General features: G+C 42.4%; 1 protein-coding gene across 3 annotated transcripts in view; it reads left to right on the top strand.

The window, feature by feature from the left end:
* Positions 1-27,559, top strand: part of LOC148033315 (phosphatidylinositol-3-phosphatase myotubularin-1-like) — a 244,047-nt gene that overhangs the window by 13,113 nt on the left and 203,375 nt on the right. For all 3 annotated transcript variants that reach the window (XM_087681221.1, XM_087681219.1, XM_087681218.1), the window contains exons 6-7: positions 20,629-20,698; positions 20,807-20,856. In XM_087681221.1, coding sequence (XP_087537347.1) covers positions 20,629-20,698; positions 20,807-20,856 — 120 coding nt within the window. The remainder of the gene's footprint in view (positions 1-20,628; positions 20,699-20,806; positions 20,857-27,559) is intronic.

Genomic DNA, 27,559 nt, shown 5'->3' on the forward strand with positions numbered 1-27,559 from the left:
ATCCTCGACCCAAGATACTTAGGAAGCTTTGTTGCTATGAATAGTGTAGAGCGTGCCATGTTTATGATAGTCTGATTCCTATGCTCTGCGACTTCATTTTGAGAGGGGGAGTTGGTAGAGGTGAGCAACATGAGATGCCATGCTCCTATAAGAGCTCGGTAAACTCGTGGGAGATAAATTCACCACTAGAATCACGCCTTATACATCCTACTTGATGACCAGTTTGATCATGTACAACTAGCACCCATGAAGAAAAGTAGGTGAATGCGTTAGATTTATGCTTAAGGAAATTCATCCACATGTATCTAGAGAAATCATTGACTATAAAAAAAAAGTACAATGCGTCATTAAGGATGGCAATGGATGTGGGCTCACGAAGATCTACATGGATCAATCTAAGAGACGCCTTAGGTCTATGTGTGGTCTGTTGAGAAAAGGGTGTGTGGTGTTGCTTTCCAAGCTGACAAGATGATAGACATCCTTGGAAAGCTTTAGGCGTGGAAAGCCCTTAACCATCCAATGGCGTGACATCTCATAGAGCGAGTCATATCCAAGGTGTCTGAAACAATAGTGCCAAAGATTCTCATTGTTCATACGCTTGCATGTGGTGGCTAACACTTGGAAGCAACATAGCTATAAGTTTGTGGTTATCGCGTCGGAAAGAAATTGAGTAATCTTGTAGAGGCCATCAGGTTGTGCCTTGCCGTGAGCAATCACTAAACTATTTTGAGAGTCTATGACCTTAATTGTGGTGGTTGTAAAGATGATTGCTCACCCCAATCGGCAAAGGTGTTGAACAGACAACAAGTCTATGCCAAGCTGGGGGACATAATATACATTGTCTAGCGAAGTGAGATCCTTGCCCTCATTAGCATCGAACTTGACGTGACCTAGATCATAGATCTTGACTGAAGAGTTCTTCCCACAATGGACATACTTGGCTACAGGGGCTTGGGAGAGAAAAATTCCCTAGATGGGGATCCTGTGATGGGTGGCTTCACTATCGAGAATGCAAATAGGAGATGATATGCTTGATCGGGTGGATTGGACCTCTATGGTTACCTTGTCGGGAGGTAACTTATAAATGTGGACAAAACTCGAAACCTCTAATGTCTCCACAGAGATGAGGTGAGCCTCATGTCCAGTAGACTAGTTAGATGTGTCCTCTAGAGTTGAATAATATTGATTGTAATGGTTGACCGGCATAGGAACCAAAAAACATGTTTCATCTTGGCGAAATGCTAAACCCCGAAACCAACGAAATGTTTCGTTTTATTTTGCGAAGAGGTGTTGTGACACAAAACTTCTAGTGAGTATTTTAATTTTAAAAAAAGTTTTTGGGGCACATTTTGTCCTAAATGATCCTATAGCTCTATCTAAAGAGTTTTTCTTCGAAGTTCACGAACTCCCGTTTTGTCTCAACTCTCCACCTGTTGTTGACTCGTTTGTGTCCCCATCACTCGCAACCTCCTCGATCGCTCTCTTCTTCTTTTGCCGCTGCCTCCTCCATCGCTCCTTCCACTCATCACTTCTTCCACTATTTCATTTCTTATTTCTCCTTCAGCTGCCTCCTCCTCCATCTCTATCTCCTTTCTTTTTATCGCTTTCTACTTCTTCTTCATCTCGTTTGTCCATTGTTATGAGACATCCGAAACCAAAATTGTGGGTACATATTGCGGGGAGTTTCACTTGGACAAGAGTTCATTTCACATGGACCATGAGCAAGGGTGGACATGGCTGCAAGAGAGTACCTGAGGGTATTTTCTTAGCACATTGCGGCACATAAGAAAAATTGGCAGAGGTGCAGTCACTCTTAAGAAGGCCATTGGCCTTGCAACAAATTGAAGAAGAATGGGAAGAAGCAAAGAGAAATCACTTGAGTGGAGGTGGAAACTCAAGTCAAGCTATACGGAATGATGAGGAAGACACTCCAAGCGCTTCCAATATGCCAACAAGTACATAAGTATCATGACTATCTAATGGCACGATTGGTGTGGCTTCACTAGCTAATTCCATTGCAGTTGATCATGAGATAAGATGTGCACTTGCTGATACTAGTTCTTCTCTTGTATGTGAGGGTGTGTGTGTACATACTAGGCCCTCATAAGGCTTGGTAAGCCAATCAAGAAAAAGGGTTAGAGAAGGCAACCAAAGCACCTTGCAAGCACACTTTGCTCCAAGGCTAAAGCAAGAGGCTCAATTGGCTGAGCATAGGTTCTTCTACAAATGCAACCTTGCATTCAACATTGCTCAAGCGCCAACTTATATTAAGCTCTATAATGCATTGGTTGTTGTAGTTGCAGTAGGAGCTACTAGCTTACGTCTAGTTAACTTAGAGTCTAAGGACCATTCACTTGAATGCTCTAATGACTTATATTCAAATTGAATTGACTGTTCCTTGACGCTGTCGTGGCTGTGGCCATGGTCATGGTGGTCATACCACTTCATACATACAGTAGGAGATGTTACCATCATCAGAGTCTTCAGATGAGATGGATTGAGCTAGTTCATCTACTAGTGGCAGTGGCAGTGGCTCTTTTGGAAGTGAGTAGTAGTTACTAACTACATACTTATTTATGAATCTTGATTGATGTGTTTATCATGTATGCGAAAGTTCAAAGTATGCTAATGTTATCATAAGTCACTAACTTTAGTTTATTATCTATGCGAAAGTTCAAAGTGAAAGTTCAAAGTATGCTAATGTCATTATAAGTCACTAACATTAGTTGATCATCTATGCGAAAGTTCAAAGTATGCTAATGTTTATCATCTATGTGAAAGTTCAAAGTATGCTAATGTTATCATAGTCACTAACATTAGTTTAATCTTTTGAGTTTTACTTTGAAATTTGCATTATATTAATAGTTAAATGCTTTATACATGTGTTATAGCCTATAATGATTCACAAATCGTGGTATAGTATGCACATTGTAATTTGTGATTTGTGAATCATGAATGCTAATATGTGATTTCTAAATGAGTAGAATCATAAATCTAGAATCTAGATGAAATGAATATTTATATTCTAGGCTTTGAAATTTTAACTCTACAGTCTAGGATCTTCAATCTAAAACCTAGGTTATAGGTATTACTAATTTTTATATATAATTATAAATATTATGACTCATTATACTTAATATTTTTTGAAACGTTGAAACCTCGAGGTGAAGAGTGAAACGAAACATGAAATGAAATCTCGAGATCTTAAAACACGAAACATGACAAAACGTTTCTGGTGACTATGCTGTCGGGTGTAGAGTGGGTCTACCCTCACTACTGTCCCTGAATTTGGTTACACCAACCTGCCTCCTTGCTGGGGGTTACCCTGCTGAGGGGTGGGGGTTTGAGTCTTTTCAGGTTGTGTACCTCTAGCCTTTGATTGACACTCCTTGTGAAAAAGACCTGTCTTCTAATAATGTTTGCAATATTGCTTTTCTTTGGAACATTCTGCTACTTGGGTTTCAAGAATAACTGGGAGTTCCCTTAGGTCTCACTAGCTTGGTTCAAGTTTTGATTTTGATTTTTCTTACCTTGTCCTTGTTGCCTCCTATGAGAGGAAACAACAAGAGCCCACTTTGTGAAGGAAGTACTATGAAATTGATTGAGTAGTCAAGCATAATGTAGTAGCTAATACTCAAATTCATAGAACGTAGGCATGGTAGGTTGTGAGGTCGCCTACTGCACAAGATGAAAGTATTATCTAGGTAGCTTGTTTAGAAACAATGTGACCTGGTTATTAGGGGACTTAGGAGCCCCTAGAGTAGAGAATTTAGCAAGAAGTTGTTGATCCTTAGGCAACTTGACCTTAAGGTCATCCCGGTCAATGATTTTGAAAATTTGGAGCTCATGGTTGAACTACATCAAGTGTTCCCACCGCTTTGATGCTAGGTCAAAAGTGTTGTAGCTATGAGTGGAATTTGGTAAAACATCTTGCATTAGCTTGATGATAACATAGGGTTTTCTAGCCTTCCATGAGCAAACAACCTCATGTGGAAAAAGTCGCAGGTCTAGCTAGGGTTCTAGCCTGGACAAGATCGAACAAGTTTTGTGAGCTCAAAACATATATGATCAGATTTGACCAAGTTGTATAGTTAGATCCATTAAATTTAGTCTTGTTAGTAAAAGCATACTTGGCAGATGAAAAGGAAGAACTATGAGGTGTTGTATAGACTATAGTAAGGATAAGGAGGGGGCTAGCGTGGGTAGGCAGAAAACGGTGGAGAGGGACCCACAAGTACTTGTGGAGCAGTCTCAATAACTTTTAAACTTTGTGGAACCGTTGGTTGAGACACAATAGCACAACCAGAAAGCCTATTGGGAATTGCTATGAAGGCAAACTGTGGTAGCACTTGGTCAATACTTGGATAAGTAGGGGTAGAGACCATAAGTGCGGTGTAACCCAAAGGTGCGTAGGATGGAGGTTGAGTCTCCCTTAAAGGTGCATGAGCACCACCTAGAACTAAAGGTATAGATGCCTTGCAGCCTGTGCCTATGTTTGAAGAACCCTTGGATGTGGTGGAAAGTTATGTATCTTGCACCGAAATAGAAGAGAGAGATTGAAAATAAAGAAGGGACTCCGGATCTCTCTCTCCAAGAGGGGGGTGCATCCCTAATGGAGGTCATGACGGCCTTGCAACGTCATCAGATTTGTGCACAACATTTGATGAGAAAGAATCAAGTATATCTTCTTTATGTAGCTTTTGTTTAAAGGCTTGCTGATGTAGTTCTTTGTACTTCTTGGCTCTATGAGCCAACATCAGCTGGAGCTCCTCATTTGTAATGGGATATGATGTGTGGCTTCAATGTAGTAAGAAGGATATCCAACCATGTTTGAACCTTGTAGAGTTGGTAGTGGATGCCACTTTTACTTAGTTCTTAGCATAAGCTCGTTTGGGGAGTGAGTAGTTGTGAGAGTGTTCAAAGTTATCTTCCCTTTTGTTATTCCTACTTTTGAGGTGAGCTTTTTGATTGAGGGCCTAGGTTTCTTCAGTGAGTATCTAGCTTTGATACCATGTGAAGAACGCTCTACCACAAAACACAAAAAATAGTTGTACAACAAATGCACAAACTGATACAGAACACAGTTAGGGTTAGGGTAACATAGAGACAAAGAACATAGTGAATAATGAAGAATGAATACTGAATAGAATACAATGCTCAATGGAGAAAACACACTATGCAGTGAAGAATACTGACCTCCAAACTCATCTTGACTCTTGAGGACTAGGGTAGAGAGTATGAGCTGGAGAGTGTGCTGTACTCTAGTCTCTAAGAGATCCCGAAATGCAGCAAGGCAGCCTCCAATGGTGTTTGGCAGCAGCAAACACAATAGTGATGTGTTGGATCAGTGTGAGACAAGTAGTAGACAAGGTAAAATCAGCAAATGCAGATGATGATGATGATGATGTGGCAGCAAAACACAGCACCGGAGAGGTAAGGCAGTAGCCGATGATCAAAATGCAGCCTTGAGGATGATGTTTATGGCTGGACGGCAGCAAGCTTGTCAAAATGAAGCCTGTTTTGTAGCCACCAGCAGAAGGTGATAGAGAGCTCCTTGCTGGTCCTCATAGGCTCTATAGAAGGTGACGAACTGCAGTAATGCAGCCTTTTGGGTTGGCTGGATGCAGATGACAGGAGAAAAGAGTGGACAGCAGCAATGCTTGGTGGACAGCAACTGAATAGTGGCTGGATGACTGAAGAAATTTGCAGGAGAAGCTGGACAGCAAGCACAAGATGGTGATAGACAATGGTGGACAGCTTCGGCTGGGATATCCTTCGCATACGGGGTGTGGACAACAAAGGTGTGGCACTTGCAAGCTGCAAAAAGGCGAGTGAGGGTACATGGAGGGTAGCATGCCTATTTATAGAAAGTTTGGGTCCTCCTAATTAGGGTTTATTCTTATGGGAATAGACACTCTCTAGGAACACATTTAAAAAAAATAAAAGGTCTAATCCACTAATTAAGTTTTGGGGCTGTTTTGATAAAGCTAATGCATTTTTAGCTCAATAGATAGTAGTCCACTTGCAATAGAAATAAATAAATTGGTAATGTAGTAAATGATATCAAATGATAAAACATCTTAGCTGAGAGAAAAGAAAGACGGATGCCATGATAAGTGAAAAATATGCTTGAGACTCGATCTCAAAAGAGAAGGTATGAGCTTTGTCTTGATGCAAATCAAGGATATGGAGGTAATATATTGTTCTTTCAAATGACTAACATGGAATATAGGGTGAACTTGGATTTTTGAAGGTAAATCTAGCTCATAGGATATGCTATTTATCTTCTTGGTAATCTAGAAAGGACCACAAGCTCATAGGATACACTATTTATATTCTTCGTAATTTAAAAAGGACCACAATACCTTGAAGATAACTTATAGCATTTTTCAATAGTCGTCAAATTAGAGTCCTTTGGGACTTAGGTAAACTCACATGCAACCTTGGAGCTCTCGAGGAGTACGGTGTCGTTTGGCATAAAATGTGGCATGATTGTGGGCTGTTTAATGCTTTCCCTATAGCAATCGTCAACATCTCCTGCATATTGTGTAGAAAGTTGATCATGGACTACATTTTCACCCCCTTGAGCTCGATGGCAATCATTGGTTTTGGCTCATAACCATACATAAGCATAAATGGGCTATAACTAGTAGTTGAATACTTAGCATTGTTATAAGTAAACTCAATCTAGAGAAGATAATGCTCCCAATCAGATTGTCTTTTGAGAGCAAAGTTCAAATCATAAGGTTTGTAAAGATGTTCAACAAAGAGACTAGTTAACTCGTGGCTTTTCACGGTTGTCTTTGTAAGAATGGATCGAGTCATTTTCATTAGTTGATCAGCCATAACCCAGATTGTGTCATGACCTCGATTCGTATGGGGTAATCCAACTATAAAATCCGTAGAAATGCTACTCCACTTTCTATTGGGAATTTGTAAAGGATGTAAAGTCCCCTTCTATCTGTGCCATTCAACTTTACTTAGTTGACACTACGGGCACTCACACACATAAGACTCAATCAGTCTTAATGTGTAGCCAATTAAAGTAGCGAGTAACCAAGGCCAAAGTTCGGTGTATACTAAGGTGTCTAATGCTCGGTGTATCATGATACTTATGCAAAATTTTCTTGCTAATATCCAAAACTAGGTGCCGTATAAATAATGATACCATATTTTAAGCATATGGATGATCGCCAACGGTTCCTTCTCTTGGGTGGTGTAACGCGTTTGGGCATCGGCGAGCTTACGACTCTCAAATGCGATAGATCAGCCATCCTAATAAAGAATGACACTAATCACTTGCATCTGTATAAATCTCAAAAGGTTTATTCAGATTGATAATTTGTAACATTGGTGCAATAGTAACCAATTGTTTCAATGTTTGAAAACATTGATCGAGCTCACTAGTTCAAACCACTGGTGGACTAACATGCTTTTTCTTGCTTCGGAGAGCCTTAAGTAAACATGCTAAGGGTTCATCAATATGAGGATAGTTCATTATGAATTTCTTAAAAAACCTAGTAAAAAAAAAAAAAAGATTTTACTTATGTTATGGATTCTAGAATAGGTCAATCAAGCACTACTCGAACCTTTTCTGATGTAATGTGGATGCCATCAATCGAGATGATATGTCCTAGATATAATAGCTTTGTGCAAAAAAAATTGCTTGCATCATGACAGAACTAAACACTAATTTCATTGATCACATGGTGGAGGCTTTGGGGCTTGACTCGGAGGTAGATGAGGGGGAAGAAATGGTTCCTTGTACAGAGATGACGGTACCATTCTTTGAGGTTCAGCCATGTTTGGATGTATAGCCACCAATTGAACGCAACAAACACACTCTTGATGACTTGATGGTGGATTCTAAGGAGTTTTCACAGCCTGAGCATCCAACATGTGTACACAAGCTGAAGCAAAATGAAAATGATTAATTGATTGATATGAAAGTATAACTAATAGGGATTGAATATATAGGGTAAGGTGTGAACTTGACCTTTTGATCCTTATTTAATTGTAAGTGGTGTAAAAGGTGTTCACACCTAAACACATACTTTTACACACAATAATTTGTGTTCACATACGGGGTTAGAAACACACTTTTACACACAATAAGGTGTGTTCACATAGGAGGTAGATAATAATTGACATTCCGTCCCTTTGGTTCTTGGGTAATTGAACTTGTGATAGGAAACATAATAGAAAGATTACGGGAAGGTCTTACTGAGAAGAGGCAGTGCCTAATCCCATGCGATGATTTTGGAGAGATGCGATATGAGCTAATTCATGACATGATCTATTGAGAAGCTTAGGGACTCCAAGTAGGACATGGTTCAAAGGAATGTGTGCATGGTTGAGAGACTGATCAAAAGGCAACATGGCTCAAAGGTATTGGAAACATGACCAAAGGCGGAATACCCAAGTAAAGCTTTCAAGTTCAACTTAGAGGTCATGGGGAAAGTGATTACAATACCCCCTACAACATAACCCTTTGTGAATTGGAAGGAAAGGAAATAAAAGGAAAGACAACTTGTTTTGTATTAAATTTTGAGTAGAGGACCCCACACAATTATTTAAAATTTATGTGATGAAAGGTCTTAGCACAGGCGTGAGCATGTCTAGTGTCTAATTCTAACTGTTTAGTTGGGTTAAAATCCCGCCTCGATGTTGATACCAAGAAAAGTGCAGTTGATGTTGGGACCTTGCAATGGCGTCGCAAGCACTGGATGCTCAGCGGGTCATTTTTCGCTCTATGTCAAAGGCAAGTGTGTAGGTGGCCTTCAATATGTTGATAGAAGCTCTGATTTGATGGAAGAAGGTGCTAGTGTGAGAAGCCCCAAATTTTGGTGAAGAAATTTGGAGATATTGAAATGCCCCAAATTATAGAGAAGAAATTCTAAAGATTTCAGGCTGAAAATTGAAAGAAATGCTCAAAAAGCATGGGCCATGTAAACTTCTCTGAGTTACGAAAAAAAGGTTTTTAATTATTGAGGTTTTAAAAAAACCTTATCCTCTTTGGTTGTAATCAAGAAAGAACTGATTGAGGAAGAAATGAGTGTTGATGATGACCCGGCATGTGGCATGTGAGACGATGACGACACCAGCACACCAGCTCACCAGCAGGAAGAAGATGGCATGGCATAGGGAAGTTTGCAGGTAGGCAGCATGTGGAGCCATGTGAGTAGTGCATGAGACGACAGGAGATGTCAAGCAGATAGTAGTACCTGTCAACACGCTGGATGTGGTGATGGCTGCATGCGTTGAAACCAGGCGAATACTGGTACGTGGCAACTGCTGCATTGGCTGAAAGTTGGCGAGACAAGTCTATTGGCTAGCAGTTGAACAGGCTCCCAGATAAATAACCTTCTTCTTCTTCTTCTTCTTCTTCTTCTTCTTCTTCTTCTTCAGTGGCAGCCTGTTGTGTGTTGGGGACTGTTAGAACAGCAGCCAGGTGGCTGTTAGCTATGGAGACTGAGTGGTTTTGGCATAGACCAATCAACCTGTTTTGATATCATTGTTGGGTATGGAGCTGTGCAAGTGAGACCACAAGCTATGGTGGATGGAACTCCATGGACACGAGAGAGAGAGAGAGAGAGAGAGAGAGAGAGAGAGAGAGAGAGAGAGATGGGTGGGATGGCAAACGTGAGAGTGAGAGGGTTGTGCCTTCCTATCAGCAGACGGACGTGACTCCTTTGTCCTTCTGTTCCTACCCCTCGCGCTGCCGTTTTCCCATCACTTTGTCTTGTTTCGTCCTGCCCATCCCGTCACTTCGTCCCGTTCCGTCACTTCGTCTCATTTCGTCCTGCCTGTTCCTTCCACAACGGGGTCTTGTTTCGTCTTGCTCGTCTCGTCACTTTGTCCCCTGCCCCTGACGTCCAGACGCCTGTCTTTGGCCTGCACGAGCGACTTTTGTCCCAGCTCCTGGTAATCAGCATCGACTTGACCTAATCTGACATCCTCTGTTCTGCGCTTGACAGCGAGGGTGTGATGACCTGCCCTAATCCGGGTAAGTCAGACTGTGAGTGACAGATTGTAAAAGGCTTGTTTTCACTGAACAACAGTGTATCGATTGGGGCTGTGGTCCTGAGGTCTTGGGGTACAATGGCCTACTGAAGGAGACAGGTTCTGTCCTGTTCTGTTGAAAGACAGCCAGAGTTGGAGAATTTGCGTAATCAGCATAAACCTTGGGAATGGCGAACTTGCAGGAATCTAATGGTATTGACATGGCTTTTCTAGACCAGCATATTGGAAATGGAGAAGACAAAGACTTGGCGGAATCAGATGGCGATTCGTTAGTTGAGGATTCTGGGCAGCTAATGGAAGGGGACGAGATAGGTAAACGTTGCAAGATGTCGGTCGAAGAACCGGACTTGTGTGCCCTGAATTTGCCTCAGCAAAATGTTCAGGCCTCGTGCCCTCAGACTAATGAGTCTTTTCAGTTTATGCTGACCTCTACCAATCATCTGATGTCGGAATATGCTCAAGCTAATGAGGGTAAAGCGAGTTCTTTACCACAAGGGGAACATGTGGTTGCTGTTATGGGTGCTGATCTGGTTCTACAACAGATTGCTGCCTTCCATGAGAGGGCTTTCCATCTTTTACTTTACGGGAAGGACCCCATTGATCTCCAGCATCTGGGCATGGTTGCTATCCCTGCTTGCCAAGGTGGAAATGTGTCAGGATGATGTTTTAAGGCAAGATTAGGCATCCCTTGTGGAAGAGATCTATGTTGGCCCGAGGGGTTTTTTGAGGTCCTTTTCCGTTCCCCGAAAGTGCGGGCTCATATTATGCAACGTATCCCGTTGTTCGTGGATGGCCAGCTAGTCCATATGGTTCCTTGGAGACCTATGGCTGAATTTCAGGAGATACTGAGGCATGCATGCCCAATTTGGGTTGAGGTGGTTGATTTTCCTGCCCATCTTTGGCGACTTCTTCACTTCGTGTTGAGATCTCTTGGAGAGATTTTGGTGGAGCCTCGCTTGGCCTCCCGTAACAGGAATAGGGCATGCATGCTTTGGGATACAGGGAAAGCTCGCCCGATTAAAGTTCATTTTCAGGTTCTGAGGTTGCAAACTTTGGTCTATGAGCTCAAATGGGGCACATTTGCTGGGCACTGTTTCAGGTGTGGACAATTGGGACATTTCATTTCAGAATGTGATAGAAGCCAGGAGGTAATGCAGCCGTCTTTGGATCGTGATTTGGATATGCATGACCATCTTCCTCAGCAGGTAGCTTAGCAGCCTGAACCCGCTTCTGAGCAGATTGTCCAGCAGGAACAACTAGATGGAAAGAAGGCTGCTTATCAAGTTGGAAATCAGCGTGCTTCGCCCTCTGGGGGTTAGAACTTGTCTCCTCAGGATAACTCTTGGGTCACGGTGGTTCGCCGTAATGCTAGACAGGAGCCTCGGTCTACTCTTGTTCACCCAGCTCCCCAGACTATTACCTAGACATTTCAACGCCGCGGAAGGGGATTCGATATGAATCCTCGATCTGCAGTTGGTGGTAATGAAAAACGAGTCTCTGATACTGCTTTGCACTTTGATTCACGAGGGAGAATGGTGCCTTCTCGGGATGTTTTCCGTGCCCAACAACAATAGTTTCCTTCTCATACTTCGATTCCTAGTTTGCAAAGGGCAGATCTAGTTGATGTGATTCGAAGTGAGATTGAAAGATTTCAGGCAGCCAAAGTAGTTGATATTAAAGGGAAAGGGAAGGTGGGGATTCAATAGTTTTCTTTTCTGTATTCCATCATGAGAATTGCGTTATGGAACGTTAAAGGTATCTCTTCGGGCTGTAAGCAGTATCGGTTGTGGAAAGTTGTGTTAGTCGGTAATTGGGATGTTCTATGTGCTGTGGAGCATAAACAACATGCTTTGGCAGGATCATCTTATGTATATAAGGATTACTCTGTTTTGTATAGTGGGTGTGTTCCACATAAATTTGGAGTAATGTTGGCCGTCGGATCTTCATTGCAACCATCTTTGATTTCTCAGATTCATCGAGGCAGATTCATGATTTTGGAAATCCAATATGAGGGAGAAGTTTTATGGTTGGTGGGTGTGTATGCTCCTACTTCTCGTGAACGTCGTCAACTTTGGGATGACTTGTATTGCCTTGCTATGGCCCGTCAAGGCTTTGTAATGGATGATTTCAATGCCTGTACATCTATGGATCAAATGACTTCTCAACACTCGGTTATGGATGGTCCTGAGTGTCAGGCTTGGGATGCTTTTGTAGCTGAGTCTTTGAAACAGGACATGTAGTCTTGGTTGCATCCCTCACACTCAGGATATACTTATCGTTCTCTTCAACATCCTAACACATGGGCCAGACTGGATAGGATCTATGTTTGTCAAAGTGTTTCTTTTCTCCCTGCAGTCCTTGATATGTGGATAGAGCGAAAGCATGTCTTGTGTGATCACCATCCTTTGATCTTGGAAATGACACATTGACCTGTTCATGCCTATAAGGCTCTCCTGGCTCACTTGGCTCTTCGTTTCAATCAATCTTTTCTCTTGCAAAATCAGTTTCTGGAATGTATTCAGCGAATAATTGACTCCTTTTGTTCCAGGGTCCTATCAGAAGGATTGGAAGCATGGCCTATTTTTAGGGATAATGTGCATTTGTTATCCAGACAGTTTGGTATTCAGCATGCTTCCATTTTACGCACTGAATTGTTGCATGCACAATCTTTGTTGGGCTGTTCGTTGTCTTTATGCCAGTTGGGAGATACTACAGATGACTCGCTATTTGGCATTGAATGGTTGAAAGACCAAGTTTAATCTTTACAGGAATAGAAATATGCTAAATTTAAATGGCTGTCTAGAGTAGAGGTGTCACAACTCTATAGAAACAGAATTTGTATCCTTTTTCATTAATTTATCTATATAATGATTTATTAAATTTATTTCCTTTGCACTAATTAGATATAAAGAAAAGTGCATTGGAGCTGGCCACTGATGAGTGGTCACAGGTTATGGTGGACCCACACGGTGGGTTAGAGAAAAGATAGTTCACACTTCCACCTATATGACCTGATTGGGCGCCTGTGACTAGAACTCACGCATATCAGGGTTAGACTCGCACTCAGAAAGGATTGATGCCTTGAAGTGTGGGCTAGATCCACCAGAACAGACAGTTACAATCAACAAGATGGCATGATCATGAAATGCTTGTATAATGTGCATGTGTGGGCTGAAAGCTTGAAATGCACATTTCTTTGCATAGGAAAGTCACATGAAGATTCGGATACCATTTTTGCGATGTACACGGAAAAAGCTTTCATATGATACCCATATTGGGGGGGTCCCTAAATTCTAGGAGATCCCTAAATTTTAGGAGGTCCCTAAATTTTAGGAGCCTCGAATTAGCCTAAAAATTCTAGTCCTAAAAAATAGGGATGTCATTCTAAAAATAGTAAGTTCTGTACTCTGACTGTGCTTACTAAATTTGGTTGTTTCTATTCTTGACAGTATTCAACCCAAAAAGGAAGGCCATAAAGAAGAGACAAGTGTCAAGACACTTGTCACACAAGTTTCCAAGTGTCCCACCACTTGTCACATCTCATGACATGTGGCTGGACACTTGTCTTGTGCTACTCCAGTTTCCCCTTTTGTACTAGCTCTCCCCTCTCCTATAAATAAGAGCTCGTTTTTCTTCATTGAACATCATTTTTCTTTGCTGTAAACTCATGTACAGCACCCACAGATAGCCAGAAACTGGCCCCATCCATCCCCATCATCATCCCCCACTTCTCCATTATCAAATTCCTCCATATTCCCTCTTCTATCACTGTTGTTTTACAAGACAGCAAGCCTGTAAATTCATTATAGCACCTCCTTCTTGAGCTCTTTCTTCCATTTTAGCTACAAGAAGCAAGCTCTATCCATGTAGTGTTGATCAACGATGGAGAAAGGCTGAATTCCCCTTTTTCTTCTCTCATACTGTAAAGAAATCAGTTCTTATCATTGCATAATAGATAATGCATGTGTGTTTGTACATCTTTGCATGATCTTGTGAGAGTGAGAATTACTTCTTCTCACTCTCAGGTTGATTGTAACTGAGCTCTTCCCTAAGGGACTTGGGTTGAGCAGAAATACATTCCTTCGGGGGGGGGTTGCCCATCTTCAACCCTCAATCTTGTCTCCATTACTTTTACATTTTCATGGCTGTAATTTTGTGAGTAATTTTCATTTTCAGCTTTAAGTGTTCATTCTCTTTTATATTAAATCTCGAAAACAAGCAAATATCATAATTGTTAAGCATACTACGTTGTTCGGGGCGTTTACAAGAGGCTTTGCATGATAACAATTGTCAATCTCACCAGTTCTTTGCTCGATTACATTAGAAATATGCCCGGGTAAATATTGTGCGTCTGAAGAATGAACAAGGTGTTATGGTGACAGAACCTGCATCCATAATTCAGATGTGTGTAGATTTTTACAAATCATTGTTGGGCCCTCTAGAGATTCTATCAAACGCTGTTCACTCTGTTCGCAGATACATTTGTGATCTGGTTAGTAATCAGGTTTAGCCAGAATGGGTAGCCTTAATGGAGGCGGATATTTCAGAAGATGAAGTGGAAGAGGTATTGTTCCATTCCTTCTTCTTGTGCTCCTCGTCCTCCAACTTGCACTTCTCTGCATCCTGCACCATCTTCTCGATCTCCTCCTTGCTTAATCTCCCCTTCTCACTCGCAATGGTAGTCTTATTCTCTTCTTCCCCGCTCTTGCCGTCTTCCAAGATGTTCAGAATGCAAGTGGCATCAATGTCGAGGCAGATTATGATCCTGCTGCATGAGCATTCTTCAGCATGTAGCATACTTTGCATCTCATTGTGCAGAGCACTACTTGAGCGGATCCTCAGCTGTTTCCACCAGCCGCTGTTGTTACCACACCACCATCCTTCTTCATCACATGGATACCTCATTATCTACTTTTCCTCATCATCGACACCCTGAGTGGATGGGTTAGCTTGTACTGTTTTGTGATGTGTTGGGTGTACCCTTCCTACTCTCGTCTTCTGGGTCACTCACTTAATCAGCCGTATCTCATAAAATTTACCACACTTATTCAAAAAAAAAAGTTCCATGTAGTTTCATCCGCCTTTGTAGGGCTTGGTAGGCCACTGGGCAGCCGACGTGCATCCTTTGTCTGATGCCCTGTCCTCTCTAGGGTTACTACTTGGATTCCCTCGGTAAGATAACCATCGCCTCTGTAGTCTTGGTAGGCCATTGGGCAGCCGACGTGCACCCTTTGTCCGATGCCTTGGCTGCTTTGGGGTGGGACGCCTTGGGATACATAAACATCACCATGGTTGGCCTAACCTTTCAGCTCAGTTTTGGGCCTGAGAGGGGGTGTTGAGCTAAAATATGCATTACTTGCTGATTAGCCTTTTAAACAACCCCAAAACACACTAAAAATGCTCTTTTAGAGTAAAACCCTAAAACGGGTAGCGGTTCGAGAGAATTCAGTGGAAACCCTAGAACGGGGAGCGGTTCAAGAGAGTTTAGTGAAAACCCTAATTTTTGGGGTGCCCTTCCACATCTATAAATAGATAGGCTGCCCCCATTCAGCAATCATCCTTGTTAGCAGGTTACACCAGCCCACACACCCTCTGTTGCTGTTGGCGCCCAGTTTCTAGCTTGCAGCCCGCCTCCATCTGCTGTCCTGCCATTATTGACTGCGGCCACATCATCTTCAGCGTGCCCATTGCTGTAGGCGAAAGCTCTCAGCTGCTGGCGACTGCTCCAAACTGTCCCAGACTGTTGTTCAGCCTGCTATTCATCATCTCCAGGGTCAGCTAGCCTGCGTTTTCAGCATTGTAGGTCTTGACACTCTAAGACACTGTTTCAACTTGCTGTTTACAATAGACTGTGCACAGTTTCCTGCCCCCGATCGGTGGTACGCTGCTGCGTTTACGAGTTTCCAGCCTCCAGACTGCTGGTTTTGGTGATCAGCCTGCTGCCATTCACTATTTAGCACTCCTACACTCCGACTGGTGGTCACAAGCTTGGGATCCGTCTTCGGTGGACGTCACACTCTGACATTGTTCTGCCCTTGAGCACATCGTACACTCTTACATTCATTTACAACATTCATTCACTTCAGAGTTGTGTTCTCTCTCTCCCTTCTTCTGTTTGTGTTTGAGTTTTAAGTTTTACGTTTAGGTTTTTTGAGTTTTGCATTTAGGGTTTGAGTTTTGTCCTTTGTGTCTGTGTCTGTGTCTTTGTGTTTCTGTTGTGGTCGTACACTCTGTGTGTCCTCAGTGCAAACCCTAGCAGTCTTCTTAACATCTCGTGGCTTGTTGGATTGGATGGCATCTCGTATTCATGATCGGTTTATGTACTGGAAGTCACAAGGCTGGCCTCTCCATGTGAGACTTCAAGTTGCACAATGCATTATGATCAGCATGATTTCGTTTTTCTTGCCTTTGCTTCCTTGGACTAACAAGTTGTCACAAGACTGTGACAACTATTACCTTTTTGTTGATTTCTTTATTACATATTTTATTTGGTTAACGCCTGAGTTGCATGGCCAGTATGTGAAACAGACAGGAATGTCTAGTGAGTCAAGACTGGACAGTTAAGGTCCAGTACAAGTCTGGAAGAGACTGATGGCACTGTAGATTGACAAGCCTGGAAGAGACTTGTGAATGTGTATATGGACAAGTGTGTTGAAGAACTAGCCTGGAAGAGACTAGTTCAAAGTGAAGATGGACAAATCTCCAAGAGATTAGTCCATGTGGGGTCATCAGTGGAAATTCACTTTCAGTTGAGCTACATTACAAATTTGGATGTAGCCATAGTCTGCAAAGATGGTTAGAAGACTAGTGGGGATGCAATGGAAGCAACTCCTAAAATTTAGGGAGTTACTAATTTTGGACCCCAGAATCTGTTCGTATCATTATCTTCGTTTTTGCACGAGGATTAATCCTCTGGTCTGTGCCGAGGTCAAATTTTGAATAGAAGATGGAGATTTTTAGACCGGAAGGCTAGAACGGGAAATATCTTTCATTGCTGCCATTTGGCACAAATTGGTGCACTTACCTTTTTAAAGAGGGCTGGTGTGCAGTTTTTTGAGGCTAGGGGGCTCATTTGTGAAAGGGAGGAGGAACAATTGCTGATGGAGAAGATTGGAGAGGTTGCCTATCTTGTCTATGATGCACAGAGGGCTGAGCTTGCTCCCTACTTTCTCTTTCTCTCTCCCTGATAGTATGGTTATGCTTCAGAACCAAGGGCTTTCTGCTGATTCATGTACTGTTGTGTGGGAATATGCTGTCTTTGCATGAGGCAAGAGCCTCCTTTCCCAGCAGGAACAGGTGCAATTGTTTGCTGCCCTCAGCAGGAACAGGTGAGGGTGGTAACCTCACCAAGCAAGTGTCTGAAACCGCACTAAATCAGTACTGATTCTGGACTGTTCAGAGGTTGTTTCAGAGCCCAATTGATGTCAGAATCAAGGGGCACTTGGCACAGATGATGCAGAACAGTGCAAAGAACAATATGAGCTGAAAACAGGTTTCAGAACAGGTCTGAACCAGTAATTACAGTGGGCTGAACAGTACAGGGAACAATATGAGTTGAAAATAGGTTTCAAAACAGGTCTGAACCAGTAATTACAGCAGGCTGAAATGGTCAATTCTGCACTCCAACCAGAAGTTTCAGACCTGGGCAGAGTTTCCCCTCTTGGCCAACTTGTTTTGGGTCAGTAATTGTACTGTTAGGTTACCAAATTTCACCCAGAATAGGTGAAAAACAGCCCATTGTACTTTCTCTCTTTTAAAAATAAAGAAATACTGCAAGGGGCGCCTGACTTAGGGGCCAACAAGGTGTCTATGTCACAACAAGAGCATTCTAGCTTATTGTATGTCTTCTTGATTGTATGTCTTTAAGTTCAAGTAAAGTGGGCGACTGTGAATTGGGTGAAAGCCTTTAAATATTTTGGTTGTACACTACCGCCCTTTCCAGTGAACAGGCCGGTTTCACAAGTCCCTATTGGAATTGGTCCAACCTATTCGATTCATGTTATGGAAGAAGAAAGGAAATCGTTTGGGTCAAGTGTGGATTTCATGGCAGCACGTGACTACTCCTAAAAGGATGGGGGGAGCAGCTCTTTTGGATGCTAATTTTCATATGGCTGCTTTGAGGTTAGCTCTTCTGTAGGCTCTTTGTATACAGACTCATCCCTGGACAGATATAGCAAAACGTTTTATAGAAAAGACTGGCATTTCTCATGGTAGCACGGTTATTCATGCTTCTTGGTGGCATGTGCTTAACTCCACAAGATTTGTTAAGGTCTCTCAGTCTTTTCTCCTTTCCCATAGGATTGCATCTTGGTAGGCGATGTTACGTTTTTCGGTTTGGCACCCCCGAATTTCGCAAGGAGGAGAATTCTCTCTTAGGCGAAGTACTGACCTCCTCCAGGTTGTTGGACTAGCCTGACAAAGATATGCAAAGAGACAAGTTTAACTGCCTGGCTGGTTGGGGTTGCAGTCAGTCCAGGATGGTATCATTCCTGGACACGCCCGTCTTTATTCATTTCGGCATATTCGCCAGCACTTTCGGGTGCCTAGAGGGTATCATGTTATTTGGACGGCCATACATGATAGAATTACGAGCTACTATCCTTAGCCTACATTACAGCTCTCGTCTCCCTGGAGCGATTGGATGCTTGTGATTCTTGACAATTTTGAGAAAAGGTCGGCCAATCAGATATATCATCAGATGGTAGAGGCCAAGAGATGGGTCACGGAAAAGGCAAATAAAGTATGGCACATTCGGGAAAGCAAAAAGAAGTGGCAGGACAAATTCATCTAGCTCTGGAAATCTAAGGTTCCGTATCAGGGAAAAGTGTTTATGTGGAGGCTACTTATTGGGGCTCTTCCTAGTGGGACTGTGGATGCGTGCTCGTAAGATCTCTGCAGGGCGATGCATATTTTGTACTACATGTGATGAGACAGTGCTTCATCTTTTTTGTCTCTTGCCCTTGCCCTGTTGCAAGACAGATTTGGAATTTTGTTTTCCGTGTTCGGTCCTTGTTGACTCCATACCGGATTTCAGCTCGTTCGTGGATTTTGGGGAAGATGACCTCCATTACCTCTTTGAGTTCAGATTATTCCTGCCTTTTCCATTTCCTTAGATGGACAGCCTTGTCGCATATTTGGCGTACTTGGAATGCCTTCATTTTTGATTTAGTATTTGGGATTCATGGTCATGTGGCCCGAATCCGGGGTTTAGTGTTGTGGCAAATCACCTCTATGGTGTCTGCTGACCTGGTTCTTCCTGATATTGCTACTCCTTGGCTGGACACTGTTCGCTCCACACCAGCTGTGCTTTCAGTGTGATATTTCTGTGTTAGAGTCTGTGTAGACTTTCTTTTAGGACTGTTATTTTCCGTTATTTCTAAGCCGACCTGATGGTCTGATGTAAAATATTTACTACTTAATTCAATTATCTTCATGAAAAAAAAAAAAGAGAGCACATGTAAGTACACAAGCTGAAGCAGAATGAAAATGATTAATTAATTTATATGAAAGTACAACTGATAAGGCCTGAATATATAGGCTAAGTTGTGAACCTAACCTTTTAACCCTTATTCAATGCTAAGTCGTGTAAAAGGTGTTCACACAATAATGCATATTCACAGATGGAGGTAGATAATAATTGATTGATGTCATTGGTCAGTTTGTATGGCTGCAATTCGGCATGTGGTTGCTGTATAAAAAGAGTAGCATTGTGGATTGGCCATTGTGAACAATCAATTATTGGATTCCTCCCCTCTTCTTCATTGTTCCATCATTGAAACATCTTTGGATGGGTTCATTGTGAAGAAAGAGACGTTTTGTAGCTCTTCTATCATGGGAATGCACAGGAAAGCTAGGGAAATGCATAGAAGAACCTAATGCAAGGCTGAGGCTTCAGACACCAAATCATGTCAGTTTGGAATTGAGATTCGCATGAATTACAGATTGTTTGCAGTAAGCAGTGATGTGGAACCAAGTTTGCACCACACAAAACCAAAGAAAACACACACACACACACACACACACACACACACACCCACGCACCCCCCCCCAACCCACCCCCCACCCATGCAGGCTTTGTTGGCACAAATCTGGTGCGTTTCAAACCAACAGTTTTCACTGTCATAGCTAACCTCTGTGCTTCGCTACTGTTCCTCTTAGCTGTGCAGCCTGCTGCCCAGTACATTCTTTACAGTCATCATGACTTTTATGTGCTCACGAAGGCTTTACTTCTAGGTTGAAAACAGTTTCAAAGGTGGTCATTTCAGGCATACAATTTTGTCTGCTTGCCGCCTCTGCTAAGGATTGCTGTACCTCATTACATAAGCTTCAATTTGATGTCTTTTGGGATTGGTTGACTTATTTTTGGGTTGCTTTTGGGAACATTTGAGTATTTGTTTCACAATCAATGTTCTCATTCCTGTGACTTGAAGGAATTACTAAATAGCAATCTTGAAGTTTTGAGAGATTAATTGTGCTTTTAGTATCCTTGCCTCTTGTTTTTGTGGATGTCTTTTGCTTATATCTCTTTGGAGCTTGGTGAAGTCTATAGTGGGAGCTTGAGGTTTACTAAATGTCCTCTCTTCTATTATTGAACTGAAAGTGCAGCCTGTACGTGCTCCCCAAGCTCCTCGCTCCCGGGATAAGACTGCAACACAGCGTCTCCTTCAAGTAATAGGTAAGTATTGGAAATAGTGCTGCTATAATAATACTTTCAGCAAGTTTGTTACAAATTTTGACATTTGAACATAAGTGAACACACTATGTCGATGTAAATTAAATCCAGGAAAAGATATGCGCGTTATCATTTATGGATTTCGTCCCCGAACCAAGCAGGTATAGTCCCACCTTTTCTAGCTCTGCCTTTCTGGCAGTACTGTCCAGTGAGTCATGAGAATCTCTTTTATTTCGTGCATTGAATAGGAAAAATGTAATTAGATGCAATTATTTGCAGCTTTTCACTAAAAGGTTCCTGCATGACAAATGTAATTAGATGCAATTATCTGCGACTTTTCACTAAACAATTCTTGCATTCTTTGAACCTTTATGCCAAAATAAAAGCTGTGGTTTTCAGATTGGTAAAGGACTGAATTGTACTTGTTTGTAGCTATTTTCTTCTAATGATATGCCATTAATGGCTTATACAGATTAGAACTGTCGTATATACAGCATCTATATGCGTGCATTACTGGAAATTTCCAGCCTGCCCATCATATGTTTGGCTTTGGATATGCCTGATCAACATTTAACCATGACTGATATTCAGTCCTTACTCCTTCTCATTGTTTGGTAAGACATTCATATTTTCTTGTTGCTGGCAGTGGAAATCTTTGGGAAAACCAAAGTGCATAAAATTGGTATGTGACTGTTGACTGTTGGTACAATCCATAGCAACATAGAATTGGGGAAACGGCAGCTAGGATAGGGGGAATGCCATGTTGAAATGGGTAGGAACAAGAGATGCATTCCTATTTGGTGGAATATTCCTACCACTGTTCCTAACAGGCATTGCTTGTTAGGAATGTTCCTATCTGATTCCCCTTGTAGGGAACAACCATCAAGGAACAGGAAAGCTAGACATAATTTCTTTTGACAATGTTGGATTTGTTTTTTTAGAACAATTTCTGTTGCCTTGTTTTCTGCTGTTGCATTGTCACGTTCCATTCTTCTTTCCTTAGTGTTTGCATGTGCACGCATGCACACACCCACACACCCACACACGCGCATGCGCACACAGAGGCAGCTAGAGATCGGCTCACATGAGTATATGCAGCATTAGCCATGTTGGAGAGAGAGCGCCATCAACCGCACTTTCATGAGCCTTGCACATGGATGTGGTTGTTTGAGATGGTGGTGATGTATGGAGTACCTATTTGGAACCCTTGGTTTGGCTACATACCTATGGATGCAGATCGAGAGACAACAGATTATCATGCTCTCACGGATTATCCATAGCAAACCATCAATACCACAAGATTATCAGAGCAAAATTTGCAACACCTCCTATGATTATGGAGGCCCTTTTTTAGGCCATCAGCGTTAAACACAAAGTACGAGTTATGTATCTAGACATATTGCCTAGGAGAATCTTCGAGGCTTCTAGACAATCGGCATAGGCAGGACGATGGCCTCCCTCCCTTCCCCTCCATACACCCTTCTCATAATGAGAGGAACCTTGTTATTTGACATGATCTCTATCAGCCACACATATAGCATGCATGGATTTCACCATGACATCCCCTTGCTGTGAAGATGCCATACTACATGAACCACTTTCTAAGGACCAAAATAGATGGTTTTATTGAGTGACATGGGTATCTAGATATATACATGAGTGGGGTGACCCATGAGATGCGAGTAGCCATCGACTCGCTCGGGTTCTCTTCTCTTGAGATGGGGACAACAACCCACACCCCTAGAGTTGAGAGGATTTGTAGAGTGTGCTAGGAGGGGGTGGAGGGTGAGGACCACTACTTATATCCTACACTATTTAAAGGGGACACCTCCCTCAAACTTGTCATGGAGTCCCAAGATTGGTGATGCTTGGGTCAGGTCCTCCTTTAGATGTAGAGGTTATGCACATCATTACTCGAGTGGAGGCACCAACAAGGGGGAGGGAGGGAGATAGTGACAACTTATTGAGTGTTTTTCAGATAGTGATTCCACACACTGCCCCCACATATAGAGGGGTGACACTCCAAGGAGCTAAGGAGATTAGAGCCACTGGCTGACCGAGATTGCAGGAATATTAGACATGCAGAGATTACAACAAAGAGAGGGGATGGAGATCCGTTAGTGGCACAAGCAACATCTCGTATTGCTGAGATATGAATTTAGATGCTATTCGTACATCATCTCATCAGGGATGCATTATATACTCTATTGCTCCATCCTTGACCCATATATAGCACATCATCACCCATGCCTTTTATCCCTACATCGACATTTTTTTTTACATCACTTTGCACTTCACTTTGCATTGTATATCACATATGTTTTTTCTCATTGACCATTTTCAGCCTTAGTAGATGTTAATATAGGCTGGCTTCAGGTTCCTGAGCCATTCTTGGTTCTTGTTTTCCGTTCTTGGTAGCTATGGTAAAATATATTTGCAAGAAATGCATGGGGAGTTCAATATCTTAGGTATTTACCATTGGAATTGATAGAAAAATAAGCCTTGGTTATGGATGTTGGTTGTGGTGTGTCATGTTGAGGAAAGCCTCTTTCCTCCAACATGAGCAATTTCTTGACTGTATGTAGTAGGTTGTTTTTCAATTGAGTTTTGAGCTTGTAGAGGGCTTAGATGCCGTGAAGATATGCTAGGGTTTGCAAAAAGAAAACACAAAATGTACGAACGCGCCTAAAACACAATAACTCAGACAACAACACAATAAACACAAAAACCCTTAACACAAAATGCAAAAACATAAACACAAATAGAGGAAGAAAGAGAACTGTGAAGTGAATGAATCAGTGCTGTAAATGATGGAAGAAGCTAGAGTAGTGAATGTAGTCGGAGTGTGATGTCCACTAGAGACGGATCCCAAGTGTTGTAACCACCAGTCAGAGTTGAAAGAGTGTTGAATATGGAAGGGTAGCAGGGTGGTCACCAAAATGCAGCAGTTTGGAGAGTGAATTTGGCAAAGTAGCAACGTATCACCCACCAAAGGTTGAAAACCTGATCACCAAGGCTGTAAATAGCAGGTGGCAGCATGTTGAAGGTGTAATGATGCAAGGCATGGTGCATAGCAGAAAAAATGCAGGCTGAACTAGAGAGGAACTAATGTTAGCTATTGGTGGTAATGAGCTGGCAGCAAACACAGCAGTTTGGCATTTCCTAATAATAGGGCGACAATTGAAAAACATGCATTGGGGGCTGAAACAATTGTGGCTGTAGTCGATGATGGTTGATGGGTGAGGGCCCAAGGTTGGACTCAGGGCGCCAATAGTAGTGGAGGTGTGTGTGGATTGATGTAACGTGCAAAAAATGGTGGTGGGCAGTTTGTCTATTTATAGATTTAGAAGGATCCTCTAAAATTAGGGTTGCTTATGGGACATTGCACACTAGTTAATGAAACTTTTGGTAATTTATATGCTTTGGGGCTATTTTAAAGAGGTAATTAGTTTATAATGCATTTTTAGCTCAACACCTCCTCGTAGGCTCAACATTGGAACCAAAAAGGGATTGTAAGAAAAGCTCAAGCCCATTTTACCTAAGGTATCTCACCCCAAAGCAGCCAATGCATCAGACAAAGGGTGCATGTCGGCTACCCAATAGCCTACTAAGAAAATATTAAGCCCATTTTACCCCAAGGTGTCTCACCCTAAAGTAACTAGGGCATCAGACAAAGGGTGCATGTCGGCTGTCTAGTGGTCTACTAAGACTATTGACGTGATGGTTATCTTACCAAGGAAGCCCAAGTGATTATGTCCCTAGAGGGGCCAAGGCATTGGACAGAGGGTGCTCATTGGTTGCCTAATGGCCTACAAGGACTTGCAAAGGCAGATGGAGCTGCATTGAAATTTTTTCATTTTTTAAATTTGTTTTTAAGGTACGATTTGTGGCCTATCAACTAATTGTGCTCTCGAGGGAGAATGAGAAGGGATGGTTAGATCCAACATATCACAAAACAAACAAGCTATCCTGACCACTCGTGGGTGTCGATGATGAAGAAAAGGGTGAAGAAGCATATAGGTGTGTACATGATGAGAGTGTTTATGTAGCAAATGCCACTTGGATAGTGTTCCTTGTAGGAAAATTGTTCACTTCAAGTACTCTTTTTCAATGATGAGTATGATCATGCAATGCTAAGGGTAGGTAAAATAGAAAAGGGAGGTTGATGTCGAAAGACAAAGTTGCGAAACTTGTAGAATTCTAAGAAAGAGTAGAAACCCCCTCTCAAGTGACATCCATCTCTCTAGTTTCAACCATGGATGTCCAGGTTGAAGGAGGAAGAGGAATCTGATTTCTTTGCATGATGCATGCTTGAGGCATTGTATCAAATGCTTTGTGGAAATCCACAAAGCTATTGTTTACTTTCCATTTAGTTAGTCATAGCATTAGATGACAGCTATTTTGGGACTTGAAAATTCCTTTGACTTTTCAAATGTATTATGTAACATTTTACTCTTATAGGCTGGTTTGGCCTTTTGTAGACGTTGGGCATAGAGCTTGCATGCGTGACCAGCAGGCTATGGTGGATGGAACTCCATGAGAGAGAGAGAGAGAGAGAGAGAGAGAGGGAGAGAGAGAGAGAGAGAGAGAACTCTTGCAAGTATACACAAATTGAAAGATAGATTGATAGTGAGATATGTGAGATGAAAGTATGAGTGATAGGGCTTGAATATATAGGCTAAGGTATCCACCTATACCTTTGACCCATATTTAATGCTAAGTGGTGTAAAAGGTATTCACACCTAAAACACGCATTTTTACACGCAATAATGTGTTCACACACGGAGATAAATAAATCTAACAAACTCCCCTTCAGGTCATGGTGATTAAACCCATGACACAAAACATATGAAAAAGGAAAAGGGAAGGTCTTACCTCAAAGAGGCAATGTTTAGTCGCGTACAATGATTTTGGAAAAGGGGATATATAAGTAAGAGGGATACAACACGAGGGTTATGACATAGTTTATTGACAAGCTCAGGGACCTAATGTAAGACATGGTTTAGAGGTACGCGTGCATGGCTCAAAGGTTGATCAAAAGCCAACGTGGCTTAGAGGCACTGAACACATGACCAGAGGCCAAATACATAAGTATAGCTTTCGGGATCGACTTAGAGGTCATGGACAAAGTGGTTAGAACCCCCTTGAAATATAACTCCTTTGTGAATTAGAAGGAAAGAAATACAAGTCATTTGATGTTGAAGGTGGGAGCACTTGGGCGGTCTTAGATGTGTCATTGAAGATCTCAATTTGATGTAGATAGGTGCCAATGTGAAAAGCCGCAAAGTTCAGAGAAGAAATTTTGAGAATTTGGGCTCAGATTGAAAAAGCCCCAAATTTTGTTGTGTAAATGGTGAGAAATTTCGATCAAAAATCGAAATTCCCAAATTCATGTGGACAACTGCTAAATTATGAGAGAGTTTTAACATCTTAATGAGGTTTTAAGTTTTAATTAAACCTTATCCCTGGGATTGTAGATGTTGAAGGCTGATGGGATGTGGTAGATTGGACAGATTGGTGTCGACAACGTGGAATGTGGTACGTGCGAAGAGAATGAAGGTCGCCTCCTTAGATGTGCCTACTGTGTGACAGGTCAACTGGTGTTAGCAGGCGGTGCATGGCTGACGATCTGAGTCAACATGGCAATGTTGTCAGGGCAATCAAGATAGATGTGGTCAGACAGACATGTTCAGTGCAGACGTTAGTTGGTGGGGCAGGCTAGCATGCAGGGACCAGGGCGAATGGTACGCGAGTAAACAGGAAGGTCGGGGCAGACTGGCACGCACGGCAGGTGGGCAGACAGGAAGGACAGCACTTCACTGTTGAGGGTAGAAGGGGCAGCACTATCAAGGCAGCACGAGTGTCTGAGGGGTCAACATCAAACCTTGCTCTGATACCACTCTTGGGTATGGAGCTCACGTGCGTGACTAGCAGGCTATGGCGGATGGAACTTCATGAGAGAGAGAGAGAGAGAGAGAGAGAGAGAGAGAGAGAGAGAGAGAGAGAGAAAGAAGAAAGAAAGAAATATATATTAACGTCTACATAAGGCCAATGTGGCCTATGAGACAAAATCTAGAGTACATCCATGTCTAATGTCATCTCATCACTAAGGTAAACATAACATTACAAATAAGTGGGTGGCCTATGAAACAATACTGAAAATAACTATATGATGGGACTATACTAGGGTTGAACCATGTGTAGTGTTATTCCATCAATAGAAAAGAAAAGGAAAGGAAAGGAGAACCAGATCTGATAGAACCATGGACAAAAGTGTGGTGGGGACTATGGGCTGTAGGTGATCTCAGGATCTGCACATGATCTCAGCTATGATGCCGTCCCTAGCTGCTTCACTGATATGCCTGGTGGTGAGTCTACGGTATCTCGTGAAAATGGCTCTAATCCGATTGTGGTGTGGCCTCCTCGGACGTGGTCGTGGTAGACGAGGTCATTGTGCTCGACGAAGGGAAGTGGCTCTATCCAATGTGACACCACAGTGTTGCCTGTAAGGTGTCTGGCGGGGTGGCTCTGTCTCTGCTAGGTTGGTAGTGTCAGTAGGGTCGGCTTTGTAGAAGAAGTCTGTCACTGCTCTCTGTGTGTGTCCTTCTGGGTGAGCTGGCCTCCTGTCTCGTAGTAGTGCAGTTCGGCGTCTCTTGAGCTCCAGGAGGAAAAGACCTAGGCATCTTTGGTCCTCGTACTCCATGACGTGACGAAGGGGTCCAAATCCATCATGAAAAAGGCAGTGGTACGGTCCTCGTATGTCATAGTATACTGTGCATCTGCATATGTAGTGCTTCTCCGTCTCAGGCTCTCGACCACAGAGCTGGCAAGTCCTATCCTCTGCTAGGGTATTTGTCCATCTGC

This window comes from Lygodium microphyllum, chromosome 7, assembly GCF_053477565.2.
Source record: "Lygodium microphyllum isolate KBCC chromosome 7, Lygodium_microphyllum_v1.1.10, whole genome shotgun sequence".
In the NCBI taxonomy this organism is placed as follows: Eukaryota; Viridiplantae; Streptophyta; class Polypodiopsida; order Schizaeales; family Lygodiaceae; genus Lygodium; species Lygodium microphyllum.